Source organism: Symsagittifera roscoffensis, chromosome 7, assembly GCF_963678635.1.
Source record: "Symsagittifera roscoffensis chromosome 7, txSymRosc1.1, whole genome shotgun sequence".
In the NCBI taxonomy this organism is placed as follows: Eukaryota; Metazoa; Xenacoelomorpha; order Acoela; family Convolutidae; genus Symsagittifera; species Symsagittifera roscoffensis.
Window position 1 is genome coordinate 1469891 of NC_087068.1, and position 15964 is coordinate 1485854.

The window sequence follows — 15964 nt, forward strand, 5'->3', positions numbered from 1 at the left end:
TCATTTTTCGTAGCCAAAATCACCCGAACCAACATCACCAATCCAGAAACTGCTCCAAAAATGAAGTGAAGAACGGATATAAAGTGATTAATGGCATCGAAAACTTCTCTTCAGCCTGATAACACCCTGCTAACTTTGAAACACTGCCACTTTTTTCAATAGATTCAGTCAACTGCTGAAGTGTTTCTACTGATGTGCAGAGTTTTGAAATTAAAAATTGAGAATTGCAAAGAATGTTTTTTTTAATGAAAAACCTCATTCTAACAGGTAGTTTTCTCAATATCGTAACTAAAGGCAGTCAAATGTGTTATTGGGAGAAATTTGAAAATCACAATAACATCAGATTTAAGTGTCGGAAGCTTTTGCTATTTTGAATGCATCTGGGAAAAAATCTTGGAAATAAATAGTGAAAAGAATCAATAAAGGGTCTGATGATAATAAATCCACGAATACTTTTTTGTCTGCTTATGAACTTGATGTAAGCGCTCATGACCGTCACTATGCTTACTGCTCGTGTACTTTTTGTTCAATTTCTACCTTTTACGAACAAGATTCTTGATCCAGCTGTTAAACCAGAGGCTTTGTAGAATTTCGTTTTAAATCTACACTCACGAATATGAGAAACCAGTCAGCTGATAAAGCTGACACAGTACTTTTTACACAGAGGCGAAGCTGAGCTTGACACCAGTTGCGATTTAAACAAACACATAAAAAACATAAGTAGAAAAAAGTGAAAACGTTGAAAAAACCATTTCTACCAAAAATTAAATTTTCGTATGTCTCGATAGAAATTCATTCAAGGCTAATATGTCAAAAATTTGAGTAATAAATTAGAAACGAAACTAAACTTAAGAAGAGGAAACAAAGCCAAAAATCTTTGCGCAGACATAAGTTCAGCAGAAAAAATATGATTTCATAAAAAATCTTTGCAATTTTAAGTCCCAATTGAGACTAGAATGAACAAAATTTGCACATTCAACTACAAGGATGTAGAAACAAGAAAAGAAAAACCAAGAACACAACTACAAGAAAAAAAACATCAGCGTAGCAACTAAGCCGACAATCTTTGAGCAGACACCTCATTTAACTAAGCCGACAATCTTTGAGCAGACACCTCATTTGAGCAATTCACGCTAGTTTGGTTCTCATGTTTCAATTGAAATAGCTACTTTTCAAAACACTATAGACTGAAAAACGATGAACACATATTTTCACTTGCTGTAGAAAAATAAACAAAAAATTGCAAAAAGCAAAAAGCAAAAATTCAATTACTTACACCAGAAAAAAAAACAGCTGATTGAACAATCAGAAACATCAAAGGTTTAAACAATCAGAAGTATCCAGGGGCAGATTTAGGGGGTGGAGGACGCCTTCCCCTCAGTGATTCGACCCCATACCGACCCAAAGGGTCCCCCTTTGTATTATTTGGAGATATCCATATTTGGTGACGGACCCTAAAAATTTTCTAAAGGCACCAATATATACTTATTATGAGGGGAAGCGTCTTTTTGGAATCTGTTTCAGAATTTGAACTGCGGCGCAGAAAATTTAACCACAAAAGGGTCTTTTCAGTGATTTGAGAGAGCTCGGAAAATCAATTTGGCCGATATAAAAACGTTCGACAAAAATCTTCGAACGAAAATTTTTTGAAAATCCGACCCCTCGAGAAAATCCTAGATCCGACCCTGAAAGCATCAAAGGTTAAAACAAAAAAATTAAACTTAAATTTTACACTTCTATTAAAAAGGGTCTGGGAATCTGATTTAGATATACCAAAGGATATATTGTAAGATTTCAACCATTCTTACAAAAAAACAAAAAGAATATGAAAACAAGCGAAATCTGTGCCTCGAGTTACAAACGGGAAAAAATTATAGTACCCGATTGCAATACTCATGCTGATCGTTAGGATAATAACATAAAAAACCTTATTTTTGCTCAAGCTATTCTCAATTTTGAACAAACTTACAATTTATATCAACATCCTGAATTTACAGTTTTCTAGCCCGTAAAAAGTGGGGGTTTGTAAGAAAACTGTAGTGGCGACCCTTGAAAGCAAAATATTCTATTCAATCGCAGTTTTGCATATAGGTGACCCCTAAATTTACATCACGATTGGTTATGACATGGTCAAGACAGCTACCTCGGGTTTTTCTCATTGGTTTGAGTTGAAGCAAAGCGACATGACTGATTCAATGAAACAAAATCTTTTTTAACCTAAGGTCTATTTTAGTATCAAAAATGAAATCTGTTTTTATTCGATAAACTAACGAGGTGTTTCATTTAATCTTAGAAAAAAAACAAATTTTTTGATGCTCGGAGAACTTTTAATACCAGCAACTGCATTATGATTGATATTAATTCTCAAATTTACCTCCAAAGCATCAGAGCACAGCGTCAATCTGAGATTGACATCTGCAACAGCATTGATACTTCATCAAAAATTGCAACAAAGCATGCTTTGATTATAAAACATGAGGTGAGTAAAATTTGATACCCTTAGTGTGATTAAATATTGTTTTAAATACATTTAAATTATTTTAATACTTCGTGTTAAGCCTTTTGAAAGTTTTTTTTCACTAATCGCCGAATCGAAATTTAAAGCCATTCTAACTTTGAAAACACATTCAACATTTCACCTACAAAATCAGTAAGCGAATACACAATAATACATACAGTGATGTAGGAATCGCCGGTAGACTAAACCGATTTTCAATAAGCGACATTTCGCGGTTCGCTTTTTGACCGAGAGTTCAACTGATTTCTGAAAAGACCTTTTGCGATACAACAATCATAAAAAAAACATATACCCAAACAAAATGTTGAAAAAACTGGGTGAACCAAAAAATTTTTTTAGGTCTTGATGAAGGGTATCTAAGGCTCAGAAAACTGGCGGTACTTATTTTATATTTTCTGAATTTGTTATACTGATGCGGGACGAAATGCGTATTTTCAAAAATTGGACTTTGCCCCAAAACCTTATTTGTTTCTCTACTAAAATAGGTGAGATGAGTGAAATTTTTTCCCCAAGACCTAATATTTCTCTTACAAAAAATAAAGATTAGCCATTTCTGCAGGAAAAAATCGCACTACCGCTTCTTTCTGTTGAAATTTTCCTCTCAAATTTGATAGGGCAGTTTTTAAGAAAGTTCGACAAGTTTCTAAAAAAACGGTCAAAATTCAAAAAATTGGCTTTCCGCAATCGGTAACTTTTTCTGTTTAAAGCAGGTCGTAGCCGCTCAAGTAAAGAAGATTTTCAAAACCGGGTTTCTCGATCGAAAACTTAACCTAAGAATTAGCACAGTAAATTTCGAGCAGAGTAAAAAAACTTCCAACCATCTGTTGGGTCGATTAAACCTATGATATCAGAAATAGCAAGATAGTTATCGAGAAAAATCCAAAAAACGGTCAACAAATCAGTAAATTGACATTTCTGAAAACCATAGCTTTTTGTTTGAAAAAAAATCTGGCGGAGCCGCTTAAGAAGCAGAGATTTACCCAATCTGTTATTTTGAGTGAAGCCAAAAATCTGGAAGGGTAGTTCAAGAAAAGCTAAAAAATTCAGAAAACGGTCAAAACATTTAAACTTTTCCGAACCCATAACTTTTTGAATAAAACAAAATTTGGTTTAGTATTGTATGCAAGAAACTTCCCACAACCCGCTCATTGGATTGAAACCAAAATCTCAGATATGAGGGATTTTTTTGTTAAATTCGTAAAATTTAAAAAAAAAAAAACGCTCAAAAAAATCAAAATTTGACATTTCCGAGGCCAATAACTTTTGTGTAAAAAGATTTGTGAGTGCCAATAATGCACGGGAGCTTCTTGTTACTCAAAATCTTCATTGAGCCCACAAACAACTTTCAAATCCGTTCTATTCAATGAAACCAAAATCTTAGATTTGGTAGATTAGTTTTCGAGAAAACGAAAAAACTATCGGTCAAATAATCACCCCACAGACGTTTTCGAAGGCTGTAGACAAAGGGGTAAAACAAAAAAAGACCAGGGGAATATGTATATAAACAAGGGTGTAGAAGAACTTGCGATGGGTACCCTTTTTTGAAAATCGGTAAAACGTTTATAAGAAAAAGCTAAAAGTGGTTTAAAATAGTATAAGAAAAAGTTCATTAAAAACATCCATCACTGCCCAGATTCGAACCCTCTTACTTTGTTGCGGGTCTCCTTCTCTACATGTACGCTACATATCCATGATATCTAGAAGTTAAACTGCTATTTGTAATATAATAGTCTGTGTTAATATCTGAAAAAGACTTCAGAGTGTTGAATATAATTAAGAGTTGGATAATTAAGTTTCGGCAGGAAACGACAATATAAGTAAATATTTGTGAAAACTTCTTCGACAATTTTTGGCTCATATTTGGTTTTCATCATTAAAATTTTCAAGGGCGTCTTTCTTGCAGGTTGCTCAAACGAAAATATAAAATTAGACCTAGAGAAAAAACCGGGTATTAGCAAACAAAAATGGCTCCAAACTTATCTAGAACAGCACAAATGAATGTAAAGTCTTTAGCTACCAACAGTAAATTGGAATTGAACAAGTGAAATGTAAATGTTGAACGTGTTAGCAAATATTTAGGTATTTTTGGCAATTGTAAGTTTTCTTCTACAAGTCATATTTTGTTTGCTAAAACGAGACTCGGTAAAAAATCTATATAGGATAATAAGATACTATGTTCCAAGGATCCAACTACTGCAGTAATGATGTACCTATTATTCAGTATAGCACTTTAATTTATGGATACTGTAAGTATATATACTCCATTAAACTCGTTTGTTACAACAGAATATTTAAAAATTCGTTCATTTCAGTAAAAGGCAGCATAAATAATTTTCTCCAAAAAACTCTCGATAATGAACTGAACCTATATTTTTTTGAAAAACATATAGACATATGAGCTATTGAAAGTTATCCTTAAATCTGTTAATAAATTATATACAAACCTTTTTCGAACGCAACGTTTAGTTTTGAAAACGTAGTAAACCCACAAAATGATTCACTGCTAATTTACAAGCGAAACCTTTTGCAAACGGAAAAATTAAAGATATTCAATACGTCATAAAGCTTGCAAGTTATAACTCAATGAAGGACACCTAGGGCCCAGCTAAAGCTCGATGTACGGGTTTGATATTTTTATGAATTTGTTATACTGATGCGGTACAAAATGTGTAATTTCCAAAATTGGACTTCGCCCAAAACCGTAGTTGTTTCTCTACTAAATCAAAAGAGAAAAGTAAAAATTTGAGATTTTGGAATTTTCCCAAAGACAACAATTTTCTTACAAAAAAAACGAAGTACTCGCTGCTGCAGGAAAAATTCGTGCAACCGCTTCTTTCGATTAAACTTTTCATCTCAGTTTTCTGAAAAGTGGTCAAAATTCAAAAACTTCGACTTTCTGAAATCCACTTTATGCTAAAACCAGATCGTGAGCGGTAAATTAAGGAAGATTCCCAAAATCCGGATTCTCGATTGAGCACTTAACCTGAGAATTGGGACGATAATTTCCCTAATTTCCGATTTCGTGGTTTTAAAAAAGGATGGTTGAGCCTCTCTAAAACTTTGACAACCGTGCACCGTAGTAAAAAACGCCTGTACGATGTGACAATTTTCTGATGTGCTTGTGAGGTTTGGTTTCCTCAATTGCTTGTTTAGTTTGTTGGGGGTGAATGTTGGATTATCAGACAGAAAAATTGGCAATTTCGCGTTTCGTTTTTGCTATATCAGTAACTGAGGTTATCGTTTTAGCGCCAAACTTAATGGGGTACCTGCCTACCACAGGCCTGGATCCGTTTATGGAGCGATCCACTTTCCAGAATTTTCTGGCACCAGTGCGGTAATCACGTATCTGGAGGATTTTACGCCATTAGGCCTTTGCTTTCTGATTCATGAGTTGAGAGCTAAGTTGTGAAGACGTTTAACGAAAATTCTGTGTGGCTTGCATGGGCTGATTGTTGCGGCGGCCATGATGTCTTTCAGCCAGAGAAATTGACTCCGGAGAACGAGACATGGTGTAGTGACGTGCTGCCCTGAGTACCAGATCTCTGAAGAACTCCAGGATAAGGAAAATCAAAGGGACTGAGATGCTAAGAAAACATCAGGTGAGGAATGTTCAGCATCAGAATTTAGAACTCTTGTTTGGGTTTCGTCCTTTAATAGGACAAAAGTGGATTCGGTGATTTCATTGAGTGTACTTGGCCATGTTGATCTTCATCAACAATAGAACTCCAGAGGGAGCAATGGGCGCTGGCGTCCCCCAACACCAGGAGATCAATGAGAGATGCGTTATAACTGGGTGGTCAACTAGATCTGGGGGTATTTTAAAGTAACTGATACGAAGTTTCACCAAACTGGCTACCACGGAGATACTCATAGCCTCTAGCTCACCGTCAGTATTCAATGTAAGTTCTTCGTATTGTATAGAATTGTGGAAAGCAATGTGAACGCCACCAGCTTCTTTGTTTCTGCCTTTACGAATGAAGGGTATGAAGGACATAGGGAGGGGTTGGGACTTTGTTTTCTTAATTTAGATTCCTGGAAGAGAGCAATATGGATTTATTCTGGGCTAGGAAAGGTGCGGTTTCGCGGATTTCCCCAGATATTCGATTACAGTCAAATTCAAGTACTCTAAGGGTTCATTTTGTCTGTTGGGTATAGAAAGGGTCGAGTAGATTGTGGGAAGAGTTAGTACTGGGTTCTATGAGTGAGTACGATGATACGATATAGGCGAAGGAATTGATGTTGTGTAGTTGAGGGAAACTGTTAGCGGGAGAATAGAAGTGGCTTTGGTTCCGATTTGAGGTAAAGCGTACGTAAAGTACAAAGGCGACAGTAACAATCACGGTGATACTCTTTTAAATACTTGGGACCGCTGCATTTAAAAAGTATCCAGCCACATATGTAACACCAGACAATTGTTTGGTTACGATGTATCTACTGGCTGCAAGGGAAATACGTGTAGGGACCAGGTTTTCAATTAATGCCGGAGCGGACGAGAAAGGTGAGTATTAGCAGACGGAGCAGCCTGGCTGGCTTCAGCTGCTTCAAAATCGAAAACCCGGAGACTACTGAGCTTCCCCGACCCATTGGAGCTTGACGCCAATTGAAACCTGGCGAGCGATACCGCCGGATCTACCACTTGAAGGTGGCGTCGTTTGGATCCTGAAGGCGCCGTCGTTTGGACCCTCAATTTTTTATGACTTCTATAAGATTTGTAAGAGACTTCATGAAATTGCTGATATAATCCAAACATTCCATAAATTTTTGGCTTGAAGTCCCTAATTTCCTTTTCGTCTTCTGTATGCAAAAATAAATCGTGGAGATCTCGGTCCTTCCAAAACTAATTTTGATCAATTAAGGGATGCCACAACTTAGTTCTTTCACAAAAACACTACCCGCCCAATGGACCGCATTCTCAGTTTGGAGAAAACAAAATATTTCTCGCCTAAGAATTGAAGACAAAATTTGCCGCGAAAATGTGGCTAATTTTGGTTGATCATTGAAAATGGCGAATGAGACAAAAGACTACTTCATTTCGGAGTGTGAATCTGATGTCTTGCTAATTGCACGCACACAGCTAAGAAATTTCAAAAACTAGCCACCAATTAAGCGGGTAGAACCAGGCTTGGCATATATCTACGGCGCATAACCCCGCACAATAAGATTCAAAATCGAAAACCCGGAGACTACTGAGCTTCCCCGACCCATTGGAGCTTGACGCCAATTGAAACCTGGCAAGCGATACCGCCGGATCCACAACTTAAAGGTGGCGTCGTTTGGATCCTGAAGGCGCCGTCAGTTGGATCCTCAATTTTTTATGACTTCCATAAGATTTGTAAGAGACTTCATGAAATTGCTGATATAATCCAAACATTCCATAAATTTTTGGCTTGAAGTCCCTAATTTCCTTTTCGTCTTCTGTATGCAAAAATAAATCGTGGAGATCTCGGTCCTTCCAAAACTAATTTTGATCAATTAAGGGATGCCACAACTTAGTTCTTTCACAAAAACACTACCCGCCCAATGGACCGCATTCTCAGTTTGGAGAAAACAAAATATTTCTCGCCCAAGAATTGAAGACAAAATTTGCCGCGAAAATGTGGCTAATTTTGGTTGATCATTGAAAATGGCGAATGAGACAAAAGACTACTTCATTTCGGAGTGTGAATCTGATGTCTTGCTAATTGCACGCACACAGCTAAGCCATTTCAAAAACTAGCCACCAATTAAGCGGGTAGAACCAGGCTTGGCATATATCTACGGCGCATAACCCCGCACAATAAGCTTCAAAATCGAAAACCCGGAGACTACTGAGCTTCCCCGACCCATTGGAGCTTGACGCCAATTGAAACCTGGCAAGCGATACCGCCGGATCCACCACTTAAAGGTGGCGTCGTTTGGATCCTGAAGGCGCCGTCAGTTGGATCCTCAATTTTTTATGACTTCTATAAGATTTGTAAGAGACTTCATGAAATTGCTGATATAATCCAAACATTCCATAAATTTTTGGCTTGAAGTCCCTAATTTCCTTTTCGTCTTCTGTATGCAAAAATAAATCGAGGAGATCTCGGTCCTTCCAAAACTAATTTTGATCAATTAAGGGATGCCACAACTTAGTTCTTTCACAAAAACACTACCCGCCCAATGGACCGCATTCTCAGTTTGGAGAAAACAAAATATTTCTCGCCTAAGAATTGAAGACAAAATTTGCCGCGAAAATGTGGCTAAATTTGATTGATCATGGAAAATGGCGAATGAGACAAAAGACTACTTCATTTCGGAGTGTGAATCTGATGTCTTGCTAATTGCACGCACACAGCTAAGAAATTTCAAAAACTAGCCACCAATTAAGCGGGTAGAACCAGGCTTGGCATATATCTGCGGCGCATAACCCCGCACAATAAGTCTAAAATTCAAAACCCCGCAGAAATTTTGCATAATTGAAGCATTTTGACCAAACTAAAGAATATTAATGCGAAACATTTTTTGAAATAATTTTTTTCAGGTATGCTCAGCTAAGGTCGAAAAAATATTTTTACGCAATTTTTGATTTTAAAGATTTTATTAGAAATTTATACGATTTCACAAAATTGGATCGATATTACTAGAAACCCCAATGCTGATACCCAGAACCTTGAACCAACTCGGAAAACGGTGGTTCAGAACGCACGGTGAAATGAATATGAAGAAAATATGTGAATCATATGTTAATAAAACTTGGTTCATATCGGCCTGCGCTTCATTGATAGCCAGCATTTCTTAGTAATGGCGATCCAATTTTGCAACACAACAATTTTTGATTTTGTTTTTTCATCATTTAGGAGGGCGAATAACCAAAAAGACCCCAATGAGACTAAATCGACTGAGCTAGAAAAACAATTTTCAAATATCTCTGTCAATCGATCAATCATATCACCTTTGCCAAAAAAAACAGAAACAATGGTTCAATGCACAAAAACTAGCTCATGATGATTCTTTGTTCTCTCCACACTTCTTACTTCGTCACTCTAATCTTAAGCAGTATCGGTTGTATAAGGTTGTATTCGTTTTATCGCACAGAAAGCAGACTTTTCACATGCAGATAACGAGTAACAATCCAATGCTTTCCAGTGAGTACAGCATCTTTTTACTATCGCAATTGCAACAATCCTCCGTACTTACCACAGCAATTTTCTTGTTTATAATTTATGCATTTGAAAAACAGGCTGATATTATTAATGGATGCCAATCCTAAGTGATTCATTGTCATAAGTTACGCTTTATAGGGACTAAACTTGTCTAAATTTTAGAAAAGCAACGTTTTACAGATTTAAAAAAAGAGATTTGAGGTGCTAGTAAAGTTTACATTTCGGCCTGAAGTCCCGCCGGCTTGTTATCCTAGACCCCTTTCACCAGATACAACGCAATACTTCAATTAAGATAAACTTAAATCGGAGAGGGTTCTCATGCTTCAGGGACCGAATGCTTGAAAAATTTCAACCAATCAAAATCGCTAAGCGTTTCTATTGACTAAATGCTTTTCTCACAAAATCCAAGTCAATATTAACAGAAAATGTATTAAATCAGTGGAAAATAATCAAAAATATTACAAATTGCGGGTTACAACCGTAATACTATTCAGATAAACATCAAGATTTATGAGTTCAAGTTCATAAGAATTTTTCAGTCTTGAAAACTCATCTGCTTATTATCTAATCGGTCAATATTAACACTAATGGCCTGGATTTATATTCTTTCTTTCGCGATTTACTTTGAGATTTTGAATTGAGCTAAAATTAATTTCAAGCATTCGGTCCGGGGGCTACTCTCATGCGCGAAGGACCGAATGGGCGAAAAAACTTGTGGGCCAAGGACCGAAGACAAAATTAGCCGAAAGTCAATTTTTAAAAAGAAGCAATTTCCATTCAATCAAAATGAAATAAAAGAATCAATATTTTGCTTCTTTCCTAACGAAACCCTTGAAATATGAAAATCTGTCCCAATTCGGCGGCGGTCAGAGACAATTTGAAAATGTTCCATTTTTCTGCCGTTTTTATATTCGGCCAATATCAATACTCAGTCCCTGGAAATGTTTACTGTCTTTCCAAATTTTAGAGAACTGAAATCTGATTGGCTGATTTTCATTTTCGCGCATTCGGTCCTTCGCGTATGAGGGATTCCACCATTCGGTCCCTCAAGCATGAGGGACGACACCCTTAAATCAGTTGAACATTCGAAAAGGATGCGGTTAGAACAAACAAAACTTAGATGAGAAACCCTTAAAACATTGTCTTTAACCAGACTAAATAGCGCCATTACATCTGTCAATCAAATTTGTTTATCGATAAAAGTTTGGTCCCCCTAAACAGCACCTTCAAACTGGGTCTAGGACAACAAGCCGACGTGACTTCAAGCCGAAGGGACTTCAAGCCGAAATTAAAACTTTACAAGCACCTCAAACCACTATTTTATCATCTGTAAAACGTTATTTTTCAAAAATTTTGGCAAGTTTAGTCCATAATAAACGTTATTCATGACAATGCACCACTTGTGATTGGCATCCGTTAATAACATCAGCCGGTTTTTGAAATGCATAAATTATAAACATGAAAAATGCCTTCAACCATGTTTTACTTTTCAACTTTCCGAAACATCATTTGGAGGCTTAAATTTTTTGAAAACGCCAATAACTTGTGAAGAAAGATCATGAACTCCAGAACTTCTTCAAAAAAGTTTGCAAATTAATCATATTTCACGAGTTTATAAGGAACTATTCGTCTTGAAGTCCCTAATTTTACGATTCGGCTTGAAGTCCCGTCGGCTTGATGTCCGGCACCCCTTCAAACTATCAACATCTAGGTAAACATTTTTAAGGCTGCTCAAATTTTTCCTTGAATCAACAATTTTCACACTAATTTTGAAACAAGTGAAAAAGTGCAATTCTTTACTTTCTACTTAGAAGAGACTTTTGAATTACATGATAATACAGAACATTGAAAAAAGTAATGAACGCAATGTACATAAAAAACTGACTTTCTTGAAAATTGAGCTCAAAAAGTGCATATATACTTGAGTGCAGGTGCGGATCTAGGAATTTCTCGAGGGGGGTAGGTGGGGGCGGATAGATTTTCAAAAAAATATTGAAAATTTTTTCGACCTTTTTTTTAGGTTGACCAAATTGATTTTCGGAGCCACTATAAAGACCCTAAATTGACCAATTTTTCTGCGCCGCAGGAAAATTTTTGAAAAAAGGCTCCCCTTCAAAATTAGTACAGATCCGGCAGGGGGTCGAATCCCTGGGTGGGGGAGGGGCATCCACTGCTCCCTCCTCCCCCCCCCCAAAAAAAAATCCGCTACTGCCTGATTGCATTCATAAATGCATCAATATGTATGAATGCACATCTGTAGTTTAAGCATTTTGAGACTGAAAAAAAAAATCAGCAAGACCTATATAAGAGTCTTCACTACTATGTTCATTATTTTTTTTTAAAAAAAACAATCGAAACATGACTTGTTTTTTCTCAATTTATTTTGCAAAAATAACTGCTGTCTAAAAGTTCTGGCTATCTGCATTTATTTCACCGGTTAAATTTTAATATATTTTTAAATTGAAAATGAGACTTTTAAGTAAAATAATTTCTGTTTCGATTGATTTCAGGAAAACATTTGTACAAAATCGTCATATTGGCTTTACTTCTATATATATCATCGTTGTTCTACGGGCAAAAAATCGACGATTCGAGATCAGAAGCCAATGAACAAAAAATGGGCAAACCCCTTTTCAAAGAATTCGCTAGTAGCAACCCGAAACAAAAAATGAATACTCGCTTGAACAAAACGCTTTGCCACAAACTCGTTAAAAGCAACTTGGCATACTTTTGCATTGGTTATTCTGCCATTTGCGACCAAGTTGACGGGGTTTATGCGGAAGAAAAAGCCAAAGATGAAAAGCTGTGCAATCTCCTCAACAGACTGGGCTCAGATAAATGTATTCAACACGACTATGCATACCTGTACGACTTCCTGTTCAAAAACATTCGACATGAACGACTGAATATTCTCGAACTGGGACTGGGATCTGTGGAGGACAAACGATTCCCATCTCAGATGATGGCAAAATACACAACAGGTGCATCGCACAGAGCATGGCGCGAATACTTCCCCAACTCGCAAATATTCGGAGCTGACGTCAATCCCGACAGTGTGTTCCAGGAGGAACGCATCACAACATATTACGCAGACATCACCAAAAATGACACTTTGAACAGGATGTTCCATCAAATCGTGGTGCCACTGGACATTCTCATCGATGACTCACTTCACAGACCAGGTGCACAGAAGAACCTATTCTCTGTTGCGTTCCACAAGGTGAAGCCGGGAGGACTTTACATAGTGGAAGATATTGGAAAGACAGTTCTATGTGAAGAACACTATCAGCATTATATCGACATAGGGTTGAAAGACTTTGCATTTATTCGGACCAACAAAGTGGGCGATAGCATTGTATCTGTCGCCGTCAAAGCATCACTCTAACAGCTCCCTCTTCTGAGAAATTCCATACTGTGCATTGCTTCTAACATCTAACTTTATAACGTTTAACCGCACAACAGTTCAAACATAATTTCTTATAACAAACGATGATGTATAAACTATGATAAAACCTTTACTAAGCCTAATGTTTCGTCTCTGTACAAAATTAATTTTGAGCAAAGATTGATAGTTTTCGGCAGACAACGTACTCCCAAACGTAATAGGTGTTTTTCTAGCAGACGGCCGCTAGTGGGAAATTGATGTAGAACATGGATCACGCCGCATGTTAACAATTTCTCTGTTTCTTGGATCACTCGTGAAAGATAATTTATGGACAAGATTGACGGCTCATGTCTTACATTTCACCGGTTAATTAATACATGGCTTCCATATATGCCATCATATAGATTGAAAAAATTCAAGAATATCAACCGTGCTTTTTTGAAAGATATTTTGATATATTCAGCCAAAGTGAATTAATCGCTCGGAAAAAGGCAATAAATCGTACTGTAGGGAAAATTCCACCCGGGAAATTTAAGGGAATCGATAGTACCTTACTGCATTGTACCTTACTGGTATAATTCGATATTGCCTCAACTTCGCGATTAATCGACCTTATTTTATCGCTTGAATCAAAATTGGGTTCTAACTGAGTGGGGAAAATGAATTTCAAAGTTATTTCGATGACCGGGATTAAGTTATCAGAGTTCGAACCCATTTTTGTAAAATTCATTTTGCTCGAATCGGATTCTTCCGTACTTGAAAACATGCACATTTTCCCTCTGCAGTTGTTTTCAAAACACGCCCTTTGCGTCCTGCGTTCTGATTGGCTAACAAGAGGCCCAGCTAAATCTGGATGTACCAGTTTGATAATTTTTTAGTTTGTTAAACTGATGCGGGATGAAAAAGGTAACTTCAAAAAATAAGAATTGGGCTTCTCCCAAAACCTTAGTTGCGGATCTATTAAAAGTTGCTCGCTCTTATGCACGGAGGCTTCTCACAAGCTATTGCCTTGATTAAACCCTTAATATCAGATTGCGTTTCAAAGTTTCAAAAAACGGTCAAAAAAGTAAAATTTTGAGTTTTCCGAGGGTCATGACTTTTTTCAAAACTATTTACAATAACTTATATAATTGAAAAACTATCATTTTCCGGCACTATCCTTGCATTTAGATAAAAACTGTTATTAAAAAAAACTAATTTGATCAGCTCTTGCTTAATACTAACAAACCACGAATTTAGTGAGCAAGGCTGGATGTAAGAGCCCAAATATTCTATCATAGCGGTTCTGGGGTCATAACGACGCAATTTCGAAACAAAGCCTCATTGTTTTAAGCTTAGATCGCAAGCAATCAATGAGAGAATTTAAGCAAAATGGGCTGGATGTAAGAGCCACAATATTCTATCATAGCGGTTCTGGGATCATAATGACGCAATGTCGAAACAAAGCCTCATTGTTATAAGCTTAGATCGCAAGCAATTAATAAGAGAATAAAATGACAATTTAGCATTTATGTAAGCACCAAGGTATTTGCATGATCTTACTGCATACTTTTGAAAGGCATGCTTTTATGATTTAATTGCTGGTTAGAAGCACTTTTTAGAAATAAACTAACTTGTAACGTTTTTTTTTATATATCTAGAAGTAAATTATTCAAAATTATCCACTTATTTATAGCTTCTAAGTCATACCGAACTGTCTAGAACAGTTATATTTGTGTTTTTGGCAAATAGAAAAACTTAGCTTTTTTGCAGACTTTTGGAGAATCGTAAAAGATACAGCAGAGTCCCAATAACAGATCCCTGCGGGACATTCCAAATTTCGCCAAGTTGATCGCGTTTCTCCAATTTCGACAACTATTGTGCGCTGCTTCATGTAACTTATGAACAAACGCAACATTTTCCCACGCATGTCATACATTTCTAGCTTATGAAACCAAAATATCGGTGATCTAGTATGTCAAAAACTTTTAAGTCAAGAAAAAACTGTTCTCTAGGGTGATTTAGTTTTATTAGCATGGAAAGTACTGTACTATTTTCCGGATACCCAACTGTTTGATAAGAATAAGTGAGTTTCTTTCAAGGTAGCTGTACATTCGGTTGTATATTGCTCGTTCACAAACCTTACTGCAGGTTACAAGAAATCATGTTGGTCGATAGTTTCTGACATCCAGTATCGATCCTGTTTTACATAGTGGATAAACATCCGCTTGAGCCAGAGCGGTAGGAACACATCCTGATTTAAAGGACAATTTAATGACTTTTTTCAAAAGAGCACAACTGCGAATGAACTAGCTTTTGCGATTAGATAACCTATTCCATCTATTCCAGAATACAATTTGTTTCGAAGCGCAAAAAGAATAAATTCACTTTCACACTCAGTAAAAAAAATTAACGCGAATGCAAAACTTATACCACTACTTTGCCACTACTTTTTTAAATATTTTTGTGCTATAAAATAAAATTTTTGTGCTACTAGATGTATTTGCTATATCCATTAGCAATTTGTATACCTTCTTGAAACACCATAACAGTTTTTGAAATTGTTATAGTAACGGCGCATATTTATCCAAAAGATAATTGTATCTCGATTGAAAGTCTTTAAACGAGTCAATCACTGACGGCTATAGTAACAAACGAAATGAATTTCTGCAATTCAGGCATTATGGAGAAATTGAAATTTTCGATTTGATCTTCATATTTTGGAAAACTTGTATCACGATAAGAGTTTGAAAGTTCGATCTGCGGGGTGACGAGTCTCAGCTTTAGGGTAATGAGCGAGTGGTCACAGAAGGTTTGATTTTCAAGCGTAACTGCACGTTTTACCACTAGACCAGAGATTTCTTCAATTAAGAATTTCACAGTTTAAAATTAAAAAACAACAACAAATGAGTATTGAAAAATGACCTCTACGGGAACTATTCCTCGGTAATCGAACAC

The 15964-nt window shown here is 36.5% G+C and overlaps 2 protein-coding genes across 2 annotated transcripts in view; both read left to right on the forward strand.

The window, feature by feature from the left end:
- Positions 1-15964, forward strand: part of LOC134851326 (potassium voltage-gated channel subfamily H member 7-like) — a 415470-nt gene that overhangs the window by 297583 nt on the left and 101923 nt on the right. The window lies entirely within an intron of this gene.
- LOC134851716 (8-demethyl-8-(2-methoxy-alpha-L-rhamnosyl)-tetracenomycin-C 3'-O-methyltransferase-like) lies at positions 9527-13075 on the forward strand. The gene is made up of 2 exons (XM_063867933.1): positions 9527-9624; positions 12153-13075. Exons 1-2 carry the CDS (start codon positions 9591-9593, stop codon positions 13025-13027), a joined length of 909 nt encoding a protein of 302 aa, XP_063724003.1. The 5' UTR covers positions 9527-9590; the 3' UTR covers positions 13028-13075.